General features: G+C 37.3%; 1 protein-coding gene across 4 annotated transcripts in view; it reads right to left on the bottom strand.

Annotated features, from left to right (window-relative positions):
• PLCB1 (phospholipase C beta 1) overlaps positions 1 to 18,388 on the bottom strand; it is a 647,197-nt gene that overhangs the window by 227,253 nt on the left and 401,556 nt on the right. For all 4 annotated transcript variants that reach the window (XM_024559913.4, XM_053926267.2, XM_024559915.4 and 1 more), the window contains exon 4: positions 3,944 to 4,081. In XM_024559913.4, the coding sequence (XP_024415681.1) occupies positions 3,944 to 4,081 (138 nt within the window). The remainder of the gene's footprint in view (positions 1 to 3,943; positions 4,082 to 18,388) is intronic.

The following is an 18,388-nucleotide window of genomic DNA, read 5'->3' as shown; positions in this document are numbered from 1 at the left end:
CTTGTTCAAAATGACATTATTTTCAGGGCTGATGTGAAGGATCTGACTTTTATAGTCCATGTTAACCTTACCAGCCAGATCTTCAAAGAAATTCACCAACTGGTGCTGAAAAAGGCTTGAGGATTCCAACAGTCCTTACTCTCAGCTACCTACTGACTCATCTCCTTTGTCACTGACAAAATAGAGGCAATCAGAGAACTTGCGTAACTGCCTCCGCCACACGCCCCACTCACCAGCATCTCTACTGCTGCACCCCACTTTCCGTCCTCTTACAGATGAAATGCCCTTGCTCCTGTCTGAGTCCAGCCCCTCTATTTGGGAACTATGACAGGGTCTTCGAACTCTTTCTTTTTTAAATTAAGGAATTTAGTTAACATTTTAGGCTTTGTGGGCCAGATGGTCTATGTAATATAATAACTTCTCAACTCTTGTCTTGTGAAAGCAGCCACAGACAGTATGTAAATAAATGAGTGCTTTTACTTGTAAAAGCAAGTGGTGGGCCAGATTTGGCCCCCAGGATGCAGTCTGCTGAGCCCTGAACTTGATCCGACTGCCCTGGCCTATTCAGTGGCATTTGGCAGCCGTTCTCATGCTCTCCTACATCATCAGTGCATCATGGTCCCTGGACGAGATCGTTCCAACCAGCACACACATCTATCCTTGCTTCTTCTATCTTAAGAACCATTTCTCAACCTTACGCCCCTCTTCCAGCATCTTCTCATTCCTCTGCTTCCTTTTCATAAAATATTCTCAAAAGAGCTATCATGTTTGGCTTCTTAATTTGTCTCTGGCGATATTCCCCAGAGCCCACTCCAACAGGCTTCTGACCCCAGCACTCCACCGAAGTTGCTCTAATCAAAGCCAGCAATGACTCTGTATCATCAAATCTAGTAGTTAGTTCTTGGTCTTTATCTTACTTAACCTATGAGCAGCATTTAACAGAGCTGATCACTCTTTTCCTCTCTGACTCAGAGGGCAGATGTGACAAATAAAACACACACTTATTTCCCAGGTATATTAAAGGAGGTGTCCAAAGGGAACAGGGGCTGGAACAATCATGCTGTATAACCGAAAGTATGACTGTTGTTTAATTGCAAGAGAGATCATGTTTTCAGTCCAGCTACCAAGGGAGAAACTGAAAGGCAGTTTTACTCCCCAAGTCTATCTTTTAAGGGAGTCACTTCTCTTAAAGAATAAATTAAAAAATCAATTTCAGGTGATTTATGTAAGAAAGAAAGCATTGAAATCAGAAATAGTATCTTTAGGAATTAATACCATTAAGTCCCGGTGCTGATTAAAAATTTTAATTGATCCAAGACAACTTCTCATAAGTCTATGAAAGTGTTGCAATTGAGCAATTTCTGTCAGATTTTTGCCTTCTCAGGGGACCCCACGAAGAAGAAATTTCCTTTTCCTACACTCACTGTCCTTCCACTCCTGCTTTGCTCTCCCTCACAGATCTCCATCTGACCTGTGATGCATTTACTTCTGTGTGTTTATCTGTGTGTTTCATCCAGAACACTGGCTCTCAGTATTCTAAAATGTGCATCCCTAGCTTTGGAATTGTGGCTGACACACAGAAAGCATACAGCAAATATGTGCTGAATGAATTAATGAGCCAGAATCCCTTTATAAACAATTTCTTCTGGAGACATTTGACTTTCAGAAAGGTGCAGGTTTCTCTCAGGCGTTCTGCATAATGAAAGAAGCTGTCTCCTTTGCTGCCAGCGCTACACAAGGTATCATGTACATTGGCCCTGGAGATTAAAGGTGTGATGTTATGAGACAATCCTGAGAATTAGAAGGATGGAAAACACATTTTCAGAATAAATGGTGTAAATCCTAACCTTATGGCTGAGCAATTTCACTGGCAGAAAAATATCCTATATATTAGCATAGCCAGGGAAGGCAAAACATATTCTGTAGCTTAATTAATTACATTAGGAATGTCAAGTAGCTGCTAAAAAAATGTCCTGATGTGGAATATTATAGGGCTCAGAAATCAAAACTCCTAAATAAAATTAGTGGCCAAGAACCAACAGAGAGGAGGAAATTGAATATATTTCACACATAACTGCATATAAGTTTAATGCAATATAAGATATGCAGATCCATTTGTAATATATATTCTGTATTCAGTCTGAGTAAGAACCTCTCTGTCACTTATTGAAAGTTCCTAATTGAGAGTGAATCTCATAAATTGATCATTTTTAAAATAAAATATGGTTCCATTTGGGGACGGTATTTTTTTCACATTTTTTTTGTTGTTGTTCAAGTACAGTTGTCTCCATTTTCTCCCCACCACTCCCCTCAACCCCAGCCATCCCCACTTCCCACCCTTGATCCTACCCCCCTTTGGTTTTGTCCATGTGTCCTTTATACACGTTTCTGAAAACCTGGGGAAAGGTATTTTAAGAATAGTTTCTAAATGCTTAGGATTCATCTATATTTACCTTCCATCCATATACTGAGTGATGTAAAAACAACCCAGCACTACTAGGGTACCAGAATAAGAACTACCACAAGGCAAGAACAATGCTGTCACACAGACACGGTTTCCCTGAAGTCTCTCCAAGCATAAATGATAACACAGAGCAAGTGGGTGACTTGGTTCTTAAAGAGAAAAAAAATATATACATACATATACAGGGTCCGGCACAAGTAACACCCCTTTTTTATTGCAAAATCTTTTATTATAAAATCATAGGCATGCAATTCTGTAACATAACAATATCACAGTCAAGCACACCATATGGCATTTTAGGTGAAATGTTCAAAGTAAAACTAAATTATTACGGCTGTATTATTACCCTACCAACCACACTCAAGCAGACCTTACTTCTGCCGGACCCTGTAGATCAGATTTGTGACACTCTCGGAGAATAGGTTCTGAAAACCTCAGAGTATTAAAACTGGTTGGCATTTGATTCATTCCATTATACGGCTTGAAGTTGATGTTAGGTACAAGTTGAAATAAGCCTCTACCATAATCACTACAGAATCAGAGGTCACATCAGCACATCCGGTAAAGCTCAGAGAACTGCCAGAGCGCTGGCCTGCTTGACCCCGTGTTTGTGATCCATGATGTGAGAAGCTCTGTAAGGGCATAGAGATAAAGCACAGACTTCAAAATACCCTTAGATTCATATTCTTAACTCTTGCAAGAAATCGTGTGAAGGGTAAGGATCATCACTAGTATCCTATAAATATGGATAAAGAAATATTCTCTTTCAATATGTTCGTTTCAATGTTTTTTTTAAATGACAAACATTTTAGAGAAAGCATCAAACTTAAGTCTGAGGTACACAAAAGTTCTCAGCTTCTTGTTTGATATATTTGCCAGTATTCTAGTTATTTCTGTCTGCATCTGAAAAGCTTGCTATTTTAATAGATTAGCAACTTCTTACTGGAGAGGCCTTGTTTAATTTATCTTTCAAGTCCATAGATGAATAAATATTCATTATTACTAAATGTTTGTATTTGAAATTTTATTTTTCATTCTTTCTCATATTAATTGAGTAGCTACTATGTGCACGGCCATGGGCTAGTTGCACAGGGTTAAAATGAGTTGTAAAGGTGCCAACGATGCCTGCCCTCCCGGAGAGTGTTGGGAGGGTAATGGGATGGGAAGTGGCCTGATGTGAGAGAATGAATTGGGGTAAGATGTTTAGGTAAAATGGAATGTAGTTTTACCTATATTTTCTTTTGCAAATCTATTATATCAAATGCCTCACTCCTAATAAAAAAAAATCTCCGTAATTCTAAGTAGATGCCATTACTAGAAAGGGTTTGATTATACTTCTCTTTGGCAGCAGAATTATTTTTAGATGGACTATTAACACATGTTAAACACGACAAAAACTCAAAGTCTTTCGGGCATCAGTACAGTATCATAAGAATTCAGATCAAGGTAACAGCTTCAAAGTTTCTCCAAAGCACCCACCTTGGCCACTTCTTCTTGGAAAGCCACGAGGTTCAAATAGGAGATGTTAACTAAGTCAGGTCCATACACCACCGTTATCATGCGATGTTCCAGACGTCCGATGTTCCCCACATCCAGAAGTTCACGTAATTTGGGGTCCTGGAGAGCAAGTGTTGAAAAAAGTCAGTCTATAACTAGAGGTTCCAATATGGTAGCATAATTTTAAAACAGTTAGAGGCGGAATGTCTTGAAAGCAAAGTTGCCTTTTATTCTTACTAGAAAAAGGGATGAGTTGAAGTCCCTGAATCCCCAGTATAGCCCAGGGAGGTTAAGGATCTTGCCCAAAGGTTGTGGAGAGAGAATTTCTGGCTCAAGACTTATGGCCCTCATGGCATCTAAGTGAAATGAGTCAGGCACAGAAAGACAGAAACTGTATGATCTCACTCCTATGTGGATGCTGAGAGAGCCCACCTCATAGAAACAGAGCTTGCTGGTGTTAGGACACAGAAGAGACTTCTGCTGTCTTTTCAGGTCAAGTTGCGTTCTTTGGAACATCCTAAATGAGGAAGCCTTGAACATACAGTCCTGCTGGGAAAAGGAAATTTCCCAACCTTCTGAATTCAAAGTAAGACCTGAAATAGGGTTCAGTCAGCTTGGCTGAATTTATTTTCCTTCATAGGACAGGCCTTGAAAGAAATGAGAGATCTATGCAGAAAATTAGCATCAAATCAATCACTTGGCAAACCTGCAGCCAGCTTCTGAGTAAGGAATTAACTTGAATTCTTATTTATTTAGCTAAAAGCTAGGCTAAGAGGGCTGGATTACTTAGGCTGGTTAGTCTGATCGCCCTTCTGAGGTTTTTACGTACACCATTCTTACAAGGAAAGAGCAAGCTTAAAAATGAAAAAGAAAACAAATAAAACCTTTCCAGCTGAGTTGTTTGACTTGGTGCCGTTAATTCTCTCTTTAGTCAATAAAACCTTTTTCTTGGTTCGGCTGCATGAAGGGGAACACTTTCAGGTAAGTGATGAAGAGAGAGACTCCCATTTCACAGCTGTGTCCAATATAACTGAAACTTCAACTTGACTAACAAGTTGAAAGCTTATCAAGTACATCAGGCCACCTAGAAAGATCAAATGCTATCACAGAAAACATCAATTTGCCTGACCTAGAAAAAGAGAGGAATACAGTAAAAAAAAAAAGTATTAAATAAACAAACAGTAATAGCTACAAAGGGACATTTTTAGCATTCTAGCATTAATGTAAGATTTAAAAAGAATGCTCGAAAAGAATGGACTTTTCGTAAAGGCTGATTAAAGAATGATACCAGCTGCTCCGTGAAATGGCTAATTGCATCACAGTGTTTGAATGCCATTGAGGCAAGGTTAGAAGAGAAAACATATTTGACCAGTACTTATAATTTTTTTTTGTATACTTGGAAGAGAAAAGGAATTATCAGAAACCCCTGAAACTAAGAGTGCCACCTCTCAGAACTGCAGGGACTATGTGTGGGTGTCATGAGTGCACTTGAATGGTCCTTGAACCCTTAGGAACCCAAAGCAAGTAGAGAGACCGCACAGGAGGTATTCAGGATAGATAATAATTCTGGAAAAGGGCGTCTGGGATTCAGGACTGTTAGGGACTATTAGGGACAGTCACCAGGAATTTATAAGAAAGATGATTAACACTTTGTGGCATCTCTGTAAAAATTTCCCACTAATGTTTGTGTGTGTGTGTATTTAAAAACTATTGGTTTTTATGTAATTACAAATTTTAATGAAGTGTTTAGAGGTGCTGCCCGGAACTGGGAGAAAAAAGCAAGCTACCAAACGATATGATGATGGTTGAATTTGAGAAGGAGGTATCTGAGGATTCATTATATAAGTTTCTCTGTATCTGAGATGATTAACATTACTACAACAAATAATAAAAGACAATTAAGCATGAACTGAAGGGATAGTTACATTTGAAAACTATTTTTGCCAATAGAAACCACAATATTTTAAAATCGTGTAGTGCTGGAAGTAAACAGAGAACTCTTTTCAAGTAGATCATAAGCAAGTTCCTTACTAATGCCCTTTTTTGGTGATGGATAACACTAACTTTTAAACTATATTTTCTTTCTCTTCCACCATTAATCATTTCATTTTTCTTCAAAACTCTACATTTTCTTCATCTATTTCCTCTTTAATGACATCAAATTTGGTAATGTTGGAATTCTCTCCTTTTAGAAATGACTTCACTTTTCTTTTTACCTGTCCTTTCAAGATTTCTCATTTGAACACAACATCCCAAGCTGACATGGTGGCTTCAAACCTCATTCCTCAGTATTGAATATATTGATATGTTTACTGAAAAAGATACTCATTCTTTCAAGTAACAGAAGTTGCACTGCATTGTTTCCCGCAGATCCTCAGAGACTAGGCAAAGAGGGAGCTATCTAGAAGGGTAAACAGCAAAAGTGCGGAGCTTTGAGAGAACCTTATGGGGGAAGTAATTTACTGGAAAGAGATTCTAAAGAAATGGTTGTTTCCAGGGTTCATTACTCTCAGGTCTTGGGGTGAGTGAGTGCACTTAAAAATCAAACAAACAAAATAAAAAACAGTAACAAGAACAGAAACCTACAGACAGTTTGGATGAAAAACACCTCCTCCAAAAAGCCATTCTTTTAAGCAACTTTGTATCTGAATGTTTCTCATTGATAGAATCTCATGATCAGTTTTAGAGAAGGATTTACTTACTCAGGGCTGCTATTAGACTTAAATACCTTTCTTGGTCCCTGCAATTGATACAAATTCCTGGAAATTTTTATAAGCTATTCATACAACTCTCTAAAAACTTTTCAATTTCTCTGTTGCAAAACACCAAATATATATGTCTCAAAAAAAGAAAGAGATGACTTAAATTTGAAATTTCAATTTTCGCTAAGGTGTCACTCAAAACCTGCTTTCCCCAGTCCAGTATCCTGAATATGTCCCCACAGTGGAATTAACGAGACAACCTGGAACCCTGGCGGCTACAGTTTAATTCCACTTTTAACAGTTAAGTCCTAGATCACCTCTACTCCTGTAAGAGTTACAAAATAGAGACTGTCTGACTAAATAAGCTCTCCTCTCAATCACCAGGATTTGTGATTAAATTACTTCGTGTGTGTTGCAAAGAAAGTCAAGTTGCTCAAGTTAACGATTCCCATTTCCGGGTAGTAGGCTACTGAAGAAAGCAAAGACTCATCCACGCAGCGACACAAGGGCAGCATTACAGCCTGGGTTGCTCTCATTGTACATAGTATTCAAAATATTACAGAGTAGTGGACAGAATTAACACAGCTAAAGGATAATTTTTTAAAAAGTTAAAGACCAGTTTCAAACATCATTCCTTAATATGACTTTTAAGAAAAGCTATTTTATTTGTATATCAGATATCCAAAAAATAAAAGATCTTTTCAAGATATCTAGACTTCATTTTTTGGGAAAATTTGCCTTTCTTATCTTCCATCCCCAGGAAATATACCTTTACTGAATTTTAGGCGTATTGAACAACTCATATATTAGGTTAATTTTATTCCCAGCACTTAATGCAGTATTCTCAATCTGAATTACAGTTATATGGACGTAACTTGAATCCATCATTCATATAAAGGATCAGTTATATAAAAGTCTTTCCTCAGTCAGTACAACAGTCAGAAATGAAAGAGATGGACTCCTTGTTACACTTAAGTGATATTAAGAACAGACTGACTATGGCAAAGAAATGTGACTATGGGAAAACAATAGAAAAAAAAATAAGAGCTGGTACTGTATTGTCCTTCATATCTCAACAGTGTTCTTATCAGAACAAGATCTTCTATATTTGTTTTAAATAAAGTGGTAATGAATTTGTATAGCCCGTCTCCACTTCACTCATGGGGGGCCTCAGTGTAAAGATTGGTGCAGAGGAAAAAACTGAGTTGAGATTTGACCTGGCTATGCATCTCTAGCCAAAATAAAGGGGTCTAAAAATACCAAGTGTGAGTTGATTGAGCTAAAGCTAACACGCTATTCAGATATAAAAGGCGGGGGGAAGGTTTATAAGAAATGTAAAGGCAAAGTATGAATTTTGTTATGCTTGAGATTGGCCACAGAAAAGAGATAAGTAACATTCAAAGAGAGTCTCTAAGTAGTAGGCTAGTGATTAATTAAAAATTTAACTGCTTGAGGTTTTCCTCCTCTCCAGGAACAAGCTCAGGGTGTGGATTAACGTCGTTTCACAAGCTAGAAAGAAAGGGAACAGGAAAGGGTGCTGAAGGAGTTCAGGCAGGCTGACACTCAGAAGCAGCAGAATAAGGGGGACTGGAATTAAGTGCCCAGTTTCTGGGAGCAACTAACTTAGTCCCAGGATTTGGAGATGTCCAAGGGAAAGGCATTTCAGAGCTGGGAAAATGCTGTCTATTTGAAGAAGTTGCATTATACCAGTAAGATTTCTAGGTTGCAATACACATACTTGGCTTATAGAATGTTTGTCTTGATGCTCCAGAAGCTGACCTGAGTCAAAGATCTGGGGGCGAGAGGTTGTTTTGGAAGTGATCGCAGGATGCAGGATGGGGAAGTGGGAAAGCAATACAAGGAGGAAAGCAAGCCAGTGAGTAGTGTGTTAATGAGTGGTTTAAGCACTTTGGGCATCTGAGGCTCAATCCAACCAGGGCCACTCCAAGACCGTATGGAGAACACACCTCAGAATGTCCCCAAGGAGCCTGGAACATAAAGTAGTGACCTGTCAGCTCCCATCTGTCACTGGTGGAGAGTCTCTTCTGGGATGCCAACTCCCCTGCATTTCCAGGACCAGATCATGTTCTCAGGACAACATGGGAACTCTGCACGGGTACCATCCAGGGGTGAGCCAGGGACTGAGAGCACTGCAAATGTCTGCTACAGAGCTGAAGGAGGGACATTTTCCTGATAGTGACTGATCTTCACGTATTTAATGAGATCCACACTTAAAGAAAATTCATCACAGCAGCAAATAGATTTAGATTTCTAATGGTTCAGCTCTCTATAAAAATAGTAAATATAACTAATCAGGAACTGCACGTCCAGCAGCATCCTAGCCGTTCGCTATTTTTCTCCTCCACTTAATCTGCAAACTAACTACAAGAAGTAGCTATGTTTTTCTTTCCCAATTTGCAAATAAGAACTCTGAAGTCTGGGGAGACACTTTGCCCAGTTTTATAGAATGGGGAAAAGGGACGATCGACTCCAAGTACATCTAATCGTAAAGCCTAAGCCCTCCCAATATCATTTTGTGTTACACACGGCATATCCAATTTGATGAAGTTTATACAAACATTGTGAAAACAGTTCAGCTGGCAGCATAAACTTAAATAAATCAACATCTATCTAACCTCCATATTTTCGACACTACATTAAAATATAAAATAGCCCAAATGTGAAATTAAAATAGGAAAGAAATATGGTTTAATGTCATCACTCCCTTGGCTTGCTGGGAAAGAAATGAAACTAAACCATCAAGTTTAGTCATCATTTGAATAATCATCCTCACTGTAAAGAAAAGTGCATGGAATGCAGAGCAGCTAAAAAACAGGTCTATGGAAAACCAGTTAGCTTCGTCCTCATCGTCTAGTTCACAGTCGCCAAACTGAAAAATTCTAAGGAATAGATAGCTCGTCCTCATGTTTCACACCACCCCACCCCCAGCCTTCTTGACACATGCAGCCACCTCACCGCCAGCAAAATGCACAGGCACAGTTATTACCATTCCAGTGCAAAAAGTCCTCGGGCCAAGGGGTAGTGGTGTGTACACAGCAGGCAATTAGAAGTCATATGTCCCTTCTCGTTTAAACCCTGCCCCCCCCATAGAGGGTGAAATGCATTCCATTCCCCTTCAACTTTTGGCGGGGGCAGGGTCAGGGTCAGGGTCAGTGCATCTAAGTAAATTTCAGTATTTCTGTGGCCAAGTTTTAGAAGAATAATGAGGCCTGTAAAAGAATGCAGCTACACTGATTAAATGCTCCCTAGTCAGTGAGTCCTCTATGGGTGAGGTTTTTATCCCTTCTATTTTGTTGTGGAGTCTGCCTCCTAACAAGGACCTTTGATACATTCAGATGGTACCAAAAGGGGCTTCTGGTACCTCATAATATAAGTTAAAGCCAAGCATACCTTTTTTCTTTTTTAAAAGAATTGTCAACTACAGTTGACATTCAATATTATTTTATATTGGTTTCAGGTGTACAGCATAGTGATTAGACATTTATATAATTTACAGAGTGATTCCCCCTGATAATTCTAGTGCCCACCTGGCATCACCCATACTTACTACAGTGTTACTTATTAACTATTTTCTCTATGCTGAACCTGGCATCCCTGGGACTATTCTGTAACTGTCAATTTGTATTTCTTAATCCCTTCATCTTTTTCATTCAGCTCCCCAACGCTTGTCCAAAAAAGAAGGTCCAACAATTCCTTAATAATAACAAACACAAACAATGTTCCCTTTGCAGTTTCTGGAAAATCCACATGTCTAGCTAAGGGTTTTGGCACTGGGAGACGGTAGAAATTGCATCCTTCTGTCTGACTTTTGAGTTTTGGCTCTGCCAGTCAAAAGCAATGTGACCTCATGAAGTTTTCCTAGGCCTTCTAGGCCTCAGTTTCTTCATCTGTTGGATGAGGTAATAGTAGTATCTTCTTTAAAAGGTTTTTATAGGAATAAATGATAATTAGAAGTCTTTGAGGCAGCACATAACAAGCTGTGAGTACTTGAAAAATAAATCAATAACTTGAAAATGAAAGAATATGGAAGTGTCTACCAAATAATTTAATCTCTTACAGGCCCCAGAAAAATTCATTATATTTATGTATATATATTTACTTTGTTATTTGTCAAACAAGACCTATTTCTATAGGAGATGGCAATAGTAAGTTTACAGTTATGAGTATACAAAACACAGAGTTTATTCTTGTGTTAATATTAATTATTGTATTATTTTTCATATGAGCTATAAACCTACTTTTGCTGACCCCTATATTTACATTTATGTATATACAGTTAGTATATATTTGGCTGATTATATTCTCAACACATGTATTTTAATTTCATGTTTTCCTTAATTCACTTTTCCATGGGAAGCATAATTTAAGGAGTGCCGAAGGACAAATAACTTCTAGAAATTTTATGTTTATTGCTCCTGCATTTAACCAGTTTTGAAAATTAGGCAAGTTGATTTCTGAGTTGCAGTTTAGTTTTCACACAACTGAATGATAATAACGCCACCTACTCACCTTAAGGCATTAGTGTGGGGATCAAAATTAAGTCTGCACACTGACATTGTGACATTGTACAGAAAGAGTTCACATATTTTTGTGGTGACAGATGTCAATTTATTTTAAGTATGACATGCAAAATTACAGTGAAAAAATTCTTAGCCATTTATCTTTTTCTTATTAAAATTATAAAGTATTGTAGTGTTGGGAACTGCCCGGCCTGGTTTCAGAAGCTGTAACCCCCATGGCTAAGGCTGAGTAAAAGACCTGGGGACCATAATCTACTAAGGAGACAAAGCTTATTTTCCTAGCAGGGGTGCCACCTCTGCCCTCTTTACTTCACCCTGCTTGGCCCTGAGTGAATGACTAGTTAGCCAATGACAGGTAAGATTCCTCAAGGGAGGGATGACTTAAGACAGGCAAGGTCAAGAAGGGGCCATCAGGAAGGACTTAGGGGACTATAGAAAAGGGGTGATGGACCCTTACCCCTCGGCTTTTCAAGGGCCTGAGTCCTCATTCTGTCTGTAAAAAGTCTCCTAATCTCTTGGCTGCTGGAATCCCCCACCTGACTTAAGCCTGAAACAATGCCAGAGGCAGATGTGGCCCTGTGCTGGAATGGGCGGTTTCCTGGGGTGATTAGGCCTAAGAAAAGAATGCATAAAATCCCATGAAACCTGCTTTGCTAAGAATGCCTCAATTTAAATAAGGGTCCAAGCATAAAATGAGTTTGTTTCTCACAGTTTTATGGCTCTTTGGCTATCAGACCCTGACTCAGAATAAGCCCTCATAGTTCTTTGAATGTTATCTATTTATTGTTTGATCATTACTGCCTGACAATGATTGATGAGCTTTACACCCTGTATTCCTATGCAAATTAAACCCAATAAAAGCCCATTGAGGGATAGGCTCAAGGCCCTTCTCCTTTGAGAGATTGGCCACCTTTCCTCCCCAAGCAGATCATGTCTTGGTAGAATTATTCTCATCCATGTTGGATGGGGGAGGGAGTGGGGAGGTGGGGGTGGTGGGCTCTGTGGGCAGAGACCCCCAAATTGTAGGAGTTTAAAGGAGAGAAATTTTCTTGTCAATTCGATACAAATAACTACAGGAATCTTAAGTAAATGATACTTATTTGTAAATGTAGATGTGAATATGCATTTGCTAAAGACTCTCAAAATATTTCAAGATTAATAGTATTTAATTTTTAGATTTATCTTCTTGTTTTATTTACATTTCATTCTCTATTACTCTATATAAATGAGTTCTCTCTACTCCATAATGCATAAAGATCAATAATGTGTTATTTCTTCAGAAACACAGAGATATAAAGCTCTTTATAATTCCAAGTCTGGAGGAGGTGTAACATTTATTTTGTAGGAAATTACTAGTAGCATCTAGGTAAACCCTGTCTTAAATATGCCTTCTCATGTGTGTGCTTTCCTCTGAAAGTAAGAAAATGTCTTCTAAAATATCTTTCTACCCATCCATCAAAATAATGCAACATTATACTTGAAAACCAAAGTTGTCATCTCTAGGACCTCAACTTTCAGTAGGAAGAAGTTTATCTTGAGAGTTATATGGACGTGTCTATTCAGTAAGATTAGATAGGTTAATGGTATCTCCAAGCCATAACACTATCACTGCAATTGTTAGAACAGTTCCAAACAGGAATGAAAAAGGAACTCAAGGAGTCTGAAGCTCTCTTAATTCTACAAAAATTAGATAGAAAACAGTAAGTATTCCCAGGAAATTATTAGCCATTTCTTTTCATTTTACTTGTTGATCTGCCCTAATTATTTTTTGGGCAATTGTTTTCACCTTTGTTCACAAATATCATTTACCTTCTTTTTACCCTTTTCCCTCCTTCCCACTTTTCTCAGCATTCCTCATCTTTCCTCTCCTCTACCAAAGTTTTCCCTAGGGGATTTTATAAATCCTTTGCAACCTGGCAGATCAAAAGTTTTTAAATCACCCTAGGAAGGTAACACGTAATGCATGGAATGTTTTAACATGAATTGTTTGTCTCCCACCCAGTTTCATATCAGGAGAGCTCAAATCATCCTGTCAAGGGCTAACTCAAATTATTCCACGTATTGAGTTCTCTAATCCACTCAAATATTTGCTTTAGAACATTTCTTTACATGAACACACACACACACACACACAAATAATCTTATATAAGTAGTAGCAAACTACATGTATTCCTTTGTAACTTGCCTACTTAGCAATACATTGATGAAATGTTCATAAAAATAGGCGTTATTGTTCTTTTAATTGGTTCTGCAGTATTCTAGGACACGGGTACATCACCATTGAACACCTCTCATCACTGAGCAAGTTGTATTCTTATAAGCAATGCTTCAGTGAACATCTTTGTGTGTATATTATCATTTATTTTCATGCACTTGACTGATCTCCTTGGGATAAATTCCCAGGCTTGGAACTGCAGGGCCTTGAGGTATTCCCATCTAACTCGTGACACATCCTGCCAGACACTCTCTAAAGTCTCTGTACTTGTTTATAGCCTCACAAATAACATGTGAACTCATGAAGATGACTTATTGGCCAATTTTTTTCCTCTTTAGTAGTCTACTGAAAAAATATTTATTATTTTTATTTGTGTTTTAAAATTACTAGTTAGGGTAAGCATCTTTTCTTGTTGACTGCTTTCATATGTCTTTTATAGTATGAAATGTTTGTTCAGGCTGTTATCCCCCTATGAAGATATTTCTCTTTGGCTTACTGATTTATAAGACTGTATTTATTAACCTTTTTCCTTAAAAATATGTTGTAATAATTTTCCAAATGCATCATTTGTCTTAATATTTGTCACGATACATTTTCCCTATAGAAACTAAAATTTTTGAATATTCAAATTTATTTGTAAAATTTTTTTTTATTGTCATGAGTAGAGAGGCCTTTGGTATCTTGACATTATCGAAATATTTAGGTTATAAGAATCTATTTTCTTTTCATCCTTTATGTACTTTGCAAACATTTACAAAGACCATGCACGTTACTGTGACATGGAGAAAAAACCAAGAAGGTAATCATTTAAAAAAAATTACTGAGAATCAAGTTTTTGTTTAAATGAGAACATTTAACATGAAAAGTTACTTTTCAGGCTCTCCATGAGAATTTACAAATGCAAGACTTTATAAGAGAATCTTACAATATTGACTAAAGGTCATTCTGGCACAGAAAGGAGCCAGCTACGAGCCAGTGTTCTGAATAACCCTGTAAGGTGATTACAAGTAATCAAAGGCATGCTTAAGGGACATTGCTAATGTCCATGAAGTCAGTATCCAAATGTCCATTATTGAACTTACTGCTCCTACAAGACCTTGCAATGGACCTGCAGTAGTCATGCTCTAGCATCTGAATTAAAATGCCGTCATTAACGGTGGCCATTGGTGTCATTTTGCATGACTGTCTTGGGCGAGGCATACGGCACACAGTGCTATAATGCACCACAGAGGAAATTACAAATTCAGACCAGTGTTAGACAGCATTGGGCACTGTTTGAAGAGCCTTTAAACGTGTTCTTTTTTCTTGTAGAGAAATAAATACTTCTTTGACGTGTTGCTTTTCTTTTCCCTCCTTCATTCAACAAACTGAATTCTTTTATATCCATTATCTGTGCTAGGATTATATTCATAAATGAGGGACAGTCTTTGTTATTGAGGATCTAATTTTCTGGGAGAGAAGAAAAATAATAGATCTTTTGAGTGTAAAGGGACAAGTGCTTTTAGAGCATAGAAGAAGGCCACCCAATTGTGTTTAAGGAAATGAAAAGGGGGAGCTAGAAAGCTGGTTGGTCTTTCAACAGAGAAAACGCGAGGCGACTATACCTCTTACAAGTCTGAAAATGCATGAATAGTGCAAAGTAAATGTTCTCAAAAGACCGGCAGAAACACTAGGAGAGTTGATCAAAGAGTCGTTAAGTATTTCGTACACATTCAGCCAATAAAACTCTATAAACTGCATTTGGCCAATAAAAATATTTTAGTCCCTGTTACTAGCCATCCTGGTAATCCTAGCCCTCATGAAGAAATTGTTTCTACAGGTTGTAGAAGTGAAAAATGTACGAATGTCATATTTTCAGGGATTAAGGAACTCATAATTTTTTTATTGTTAAAATAAAGTTTTAATAGAGGCTTCTAAAATAGGGCAGTCTGTCAACTAGGTGACTTATGTGAATAAACTGACTATAGTGGAGAACTTTCCTGGTGATACATTTGTTAAAGATACTGATATATTTTTAATTTTAAGCTGATACAAGAATTTTTTTTACATGAAGCCTTAATCTTATCAAAGATAAAGTATTTCCCTGTATTTTATAAATGAGAATTATAGAAGATGGGGCCTGATGGGACTAGCTTGCATACATGTTTTTTTAACCTTGAAAATGCAAGGGCTTTTACTTTAAAGTAAATTTTTACATTCATATAGTGGTTGACTCATATAAGTATATGGAAGTCAACCTCTATACTACTCCTGTATTCCATCCTTAGTCTCTATAAATTAAAATAAAAACAAAGGTAAAAACCTAAGTGTAAATTTCCTCATTAATATGAACCATAGTTTGAGTTAGGAAGTGGTTTATTAGATAGCAGGAGCAAAGCAACAAAAGAAAAAATAGAGAAATCAGACTATCGAAACTAAAAACTTTGCATTTCAAAATATACTATCCAGAAAGTAAAAAGACAACTGACAGAACAAGAAAAAATGTTGTAAATTCTATCTGGTAAAGCACTTAAAAGTAAAACTGCTGGTGGGTGTAAAATGGTGCAGCCACTTTGAAAAATAGTTTCACAGGTTCTCGAGATGTTACGCTCGGGGTTCCCATATGACCCTGCCATTCCACTCCTAGGTACATACCCAAGAGAAAGGAACACATGTCTAAACTTGTCCATGGAAGTTTGTAGTAGCATCATTCAAAGAAGCCAAAAAGTAGAAAGAAGCCAAATGCTCATCAACTGGTAATTGTATAAACAAATAAAGTATAATCTCTACAATGGAATATTACACAGCAGTTAAAAATAATGAGGTCCTTTCTCCATGCTACAACATGGATGAATCTTGAAAATGTCCCTCTAAGTTAAAGAAGCCATTTGCTAAAGATCTTATGTTGTAAGAGTCCATTCACCTGAAAGATCTAGACCAGTCATATAGTGACAGAAAGCAGATTAATGGTTACCAGGGTCTGGGGGAAGGTAGGAAGGAAAGTGACTGTTAATGAGCACAGGATTTATTTTTAGAGTGATGAAAATCTAAAATTATATACTGGCCATGGGTGTACCATTCTGGTTATATTAAAAATCGCTGAGCTGTAGAGTCTGGAAGGGCTAATTTATTGTGTGTGAATGTGGGTGTTCATCCATCTACCCCCCAGTGTATCCTCACAACACTGGGAAAAAAGTTGCTTTATGCCTCGATAGAAAACATGAGTGAATTGTGGAATTCGGTGTTTTCGGAGGAAACTTGAAAATATTTTTACTCTTGGTGAATGATTACATTTTCCTGGCCTAATGATAGGTGATGAGTTGAAAGGGAAGAAGATGCTTAAAATAGAGGCTGACGAGGTGGATGTGTTGCAGTCAATATGTACGAAATGCTCGGTTTTTAAGGATGCGGTACCCGGCATAACGACTTTTCATTCTTCACTCTCTTTGGCTGAACCTCACCATCCCCACTTCTCCTAATGCTGGGGAGCTTCCAAACTTCAATCTCGTTTTTATGCTCTAAGCCACAACTGTAAATGCTCGAACCAGGTCTAGCTTCTTTGGGAAATGTACAGTTACAGCAGAAGTGTAGTTAAAATCAGTAACCTAATCCCCAATAGCCAACACTGTTTTTGCTCTGCTGATCTTCTTGCTGTGTGAATGAGTGAAAATGAAAGGGAAAGAAGTTGAAGGAAAGTAATAGTTTTAAATCAATAACATTTTCCTTATTTTGGCAAGGAATAAAAAAAGGTACTTAACTTTCCCTAAACTCTGAAGTCCCAGGAATGCTGGGGCCAGTTTTTTAGGGTACACTTGAAATGTTAGGGTATCTATATTTATACATCTCAAAACATTTTAGGAGCTAATAATACAGCCCATTTCTGGTGTACAATTCTCATGTACAATTTCTGGTAATTGTTTCAGTCTTCTAATTATGATAGATTAAACATCAAATCCATTCAAATATTAAAATCTATAAATAAAATAAAGCTTTTTCTGGAACCTTAAATAATTATCTCTAATATTTTTATTTTTTATCCTCATTTGTTCATTTATTTATTCAAAAAATACTTGAGTTTCTACACTGTGCACATTGCTATGACAACTGACTCATGTGTGTGTTTGTATAAAATACATTTATGAAAATTTTAATGAAGGGCATTAGTGTCATGTAAGAAATCATCCTATAAATCTAAGTATCATTTTATAAATATCAGGGGCTATTTTTGTATCCTGATATTTAACAAACGTTACATGGGGCCCTGGCTGATGTGGCTCCATTGGTTGGAGCATCATCCCATAACGAAAAGGTTGCAAGTTTGATTCCTGGTCAGAGCATGTACGGGCGGCAACCAACTGATGCTTCTCTCTCTCACATTGATGTTTCTTTTCCTCCCTTCCTTTCTCTCTAAAAGCAATGAAAAAATGTCCTCAGGTGAGATGATAAAAAAAATTGTAAAGGTTACATGGTAATGAAAAGCTATATAATTTAGGTGAGCATGATAAAGTGTTCTTTGAGCTGAAACAAGTTTCCCCTATGAGCCTACCCTTTTCTTTTAGGCCAAAGATGATTACCAGCTCATTTTAAGTCCACTTACTATCTTCAGTAAAGAGGGCAATTTTATTTATCGACCACAGGGTAGAGCACAAAATCTTCACAGAATCCCAAAGCTCATTTTCAAGAAATTTCTAATTTGCATGTAATATTAGGTCTTAGTCTATGTGAAAATGGAAGCTTCTGAGTTAGGCATATTATATATTTAAGCTTTGTGCTCTCTCTAGCTATTTGAATATATATATTTATAGATTTATTTTATTAAGGGATATATTAAAGAGCACAGAATGCATGCATTTTAAACATACAGCTTGATATGCATATATTCTACTCATATATCTATCTTTTAAAAATTCTCATTCTTGAATCTCTCATGTCTATCCACTTTTATCATCCTGACTGCATCCATTCACTCATTCACTCACTCATTCATTCA

This window comes from Desmodus rotundus, chromosome 6 (assembly GCF_022682495.2).
Source record: "Desmodus rotundus isolate HL8 chromosome 6, HLdesRot8A.1, whole genome shotgun sequence".
Lineage (NCBI taxonomy): Eukaryota > Metazoa > Chordata > Mammalia > Chiroptera > Phyllostomidae > Desmodus > Desmodus rotundus.
The sequence above is the reverse complement of the archived record's forward strand: the minus strand, read 5'-3'. Positions and strand labels throughout refer to the sequence as shown.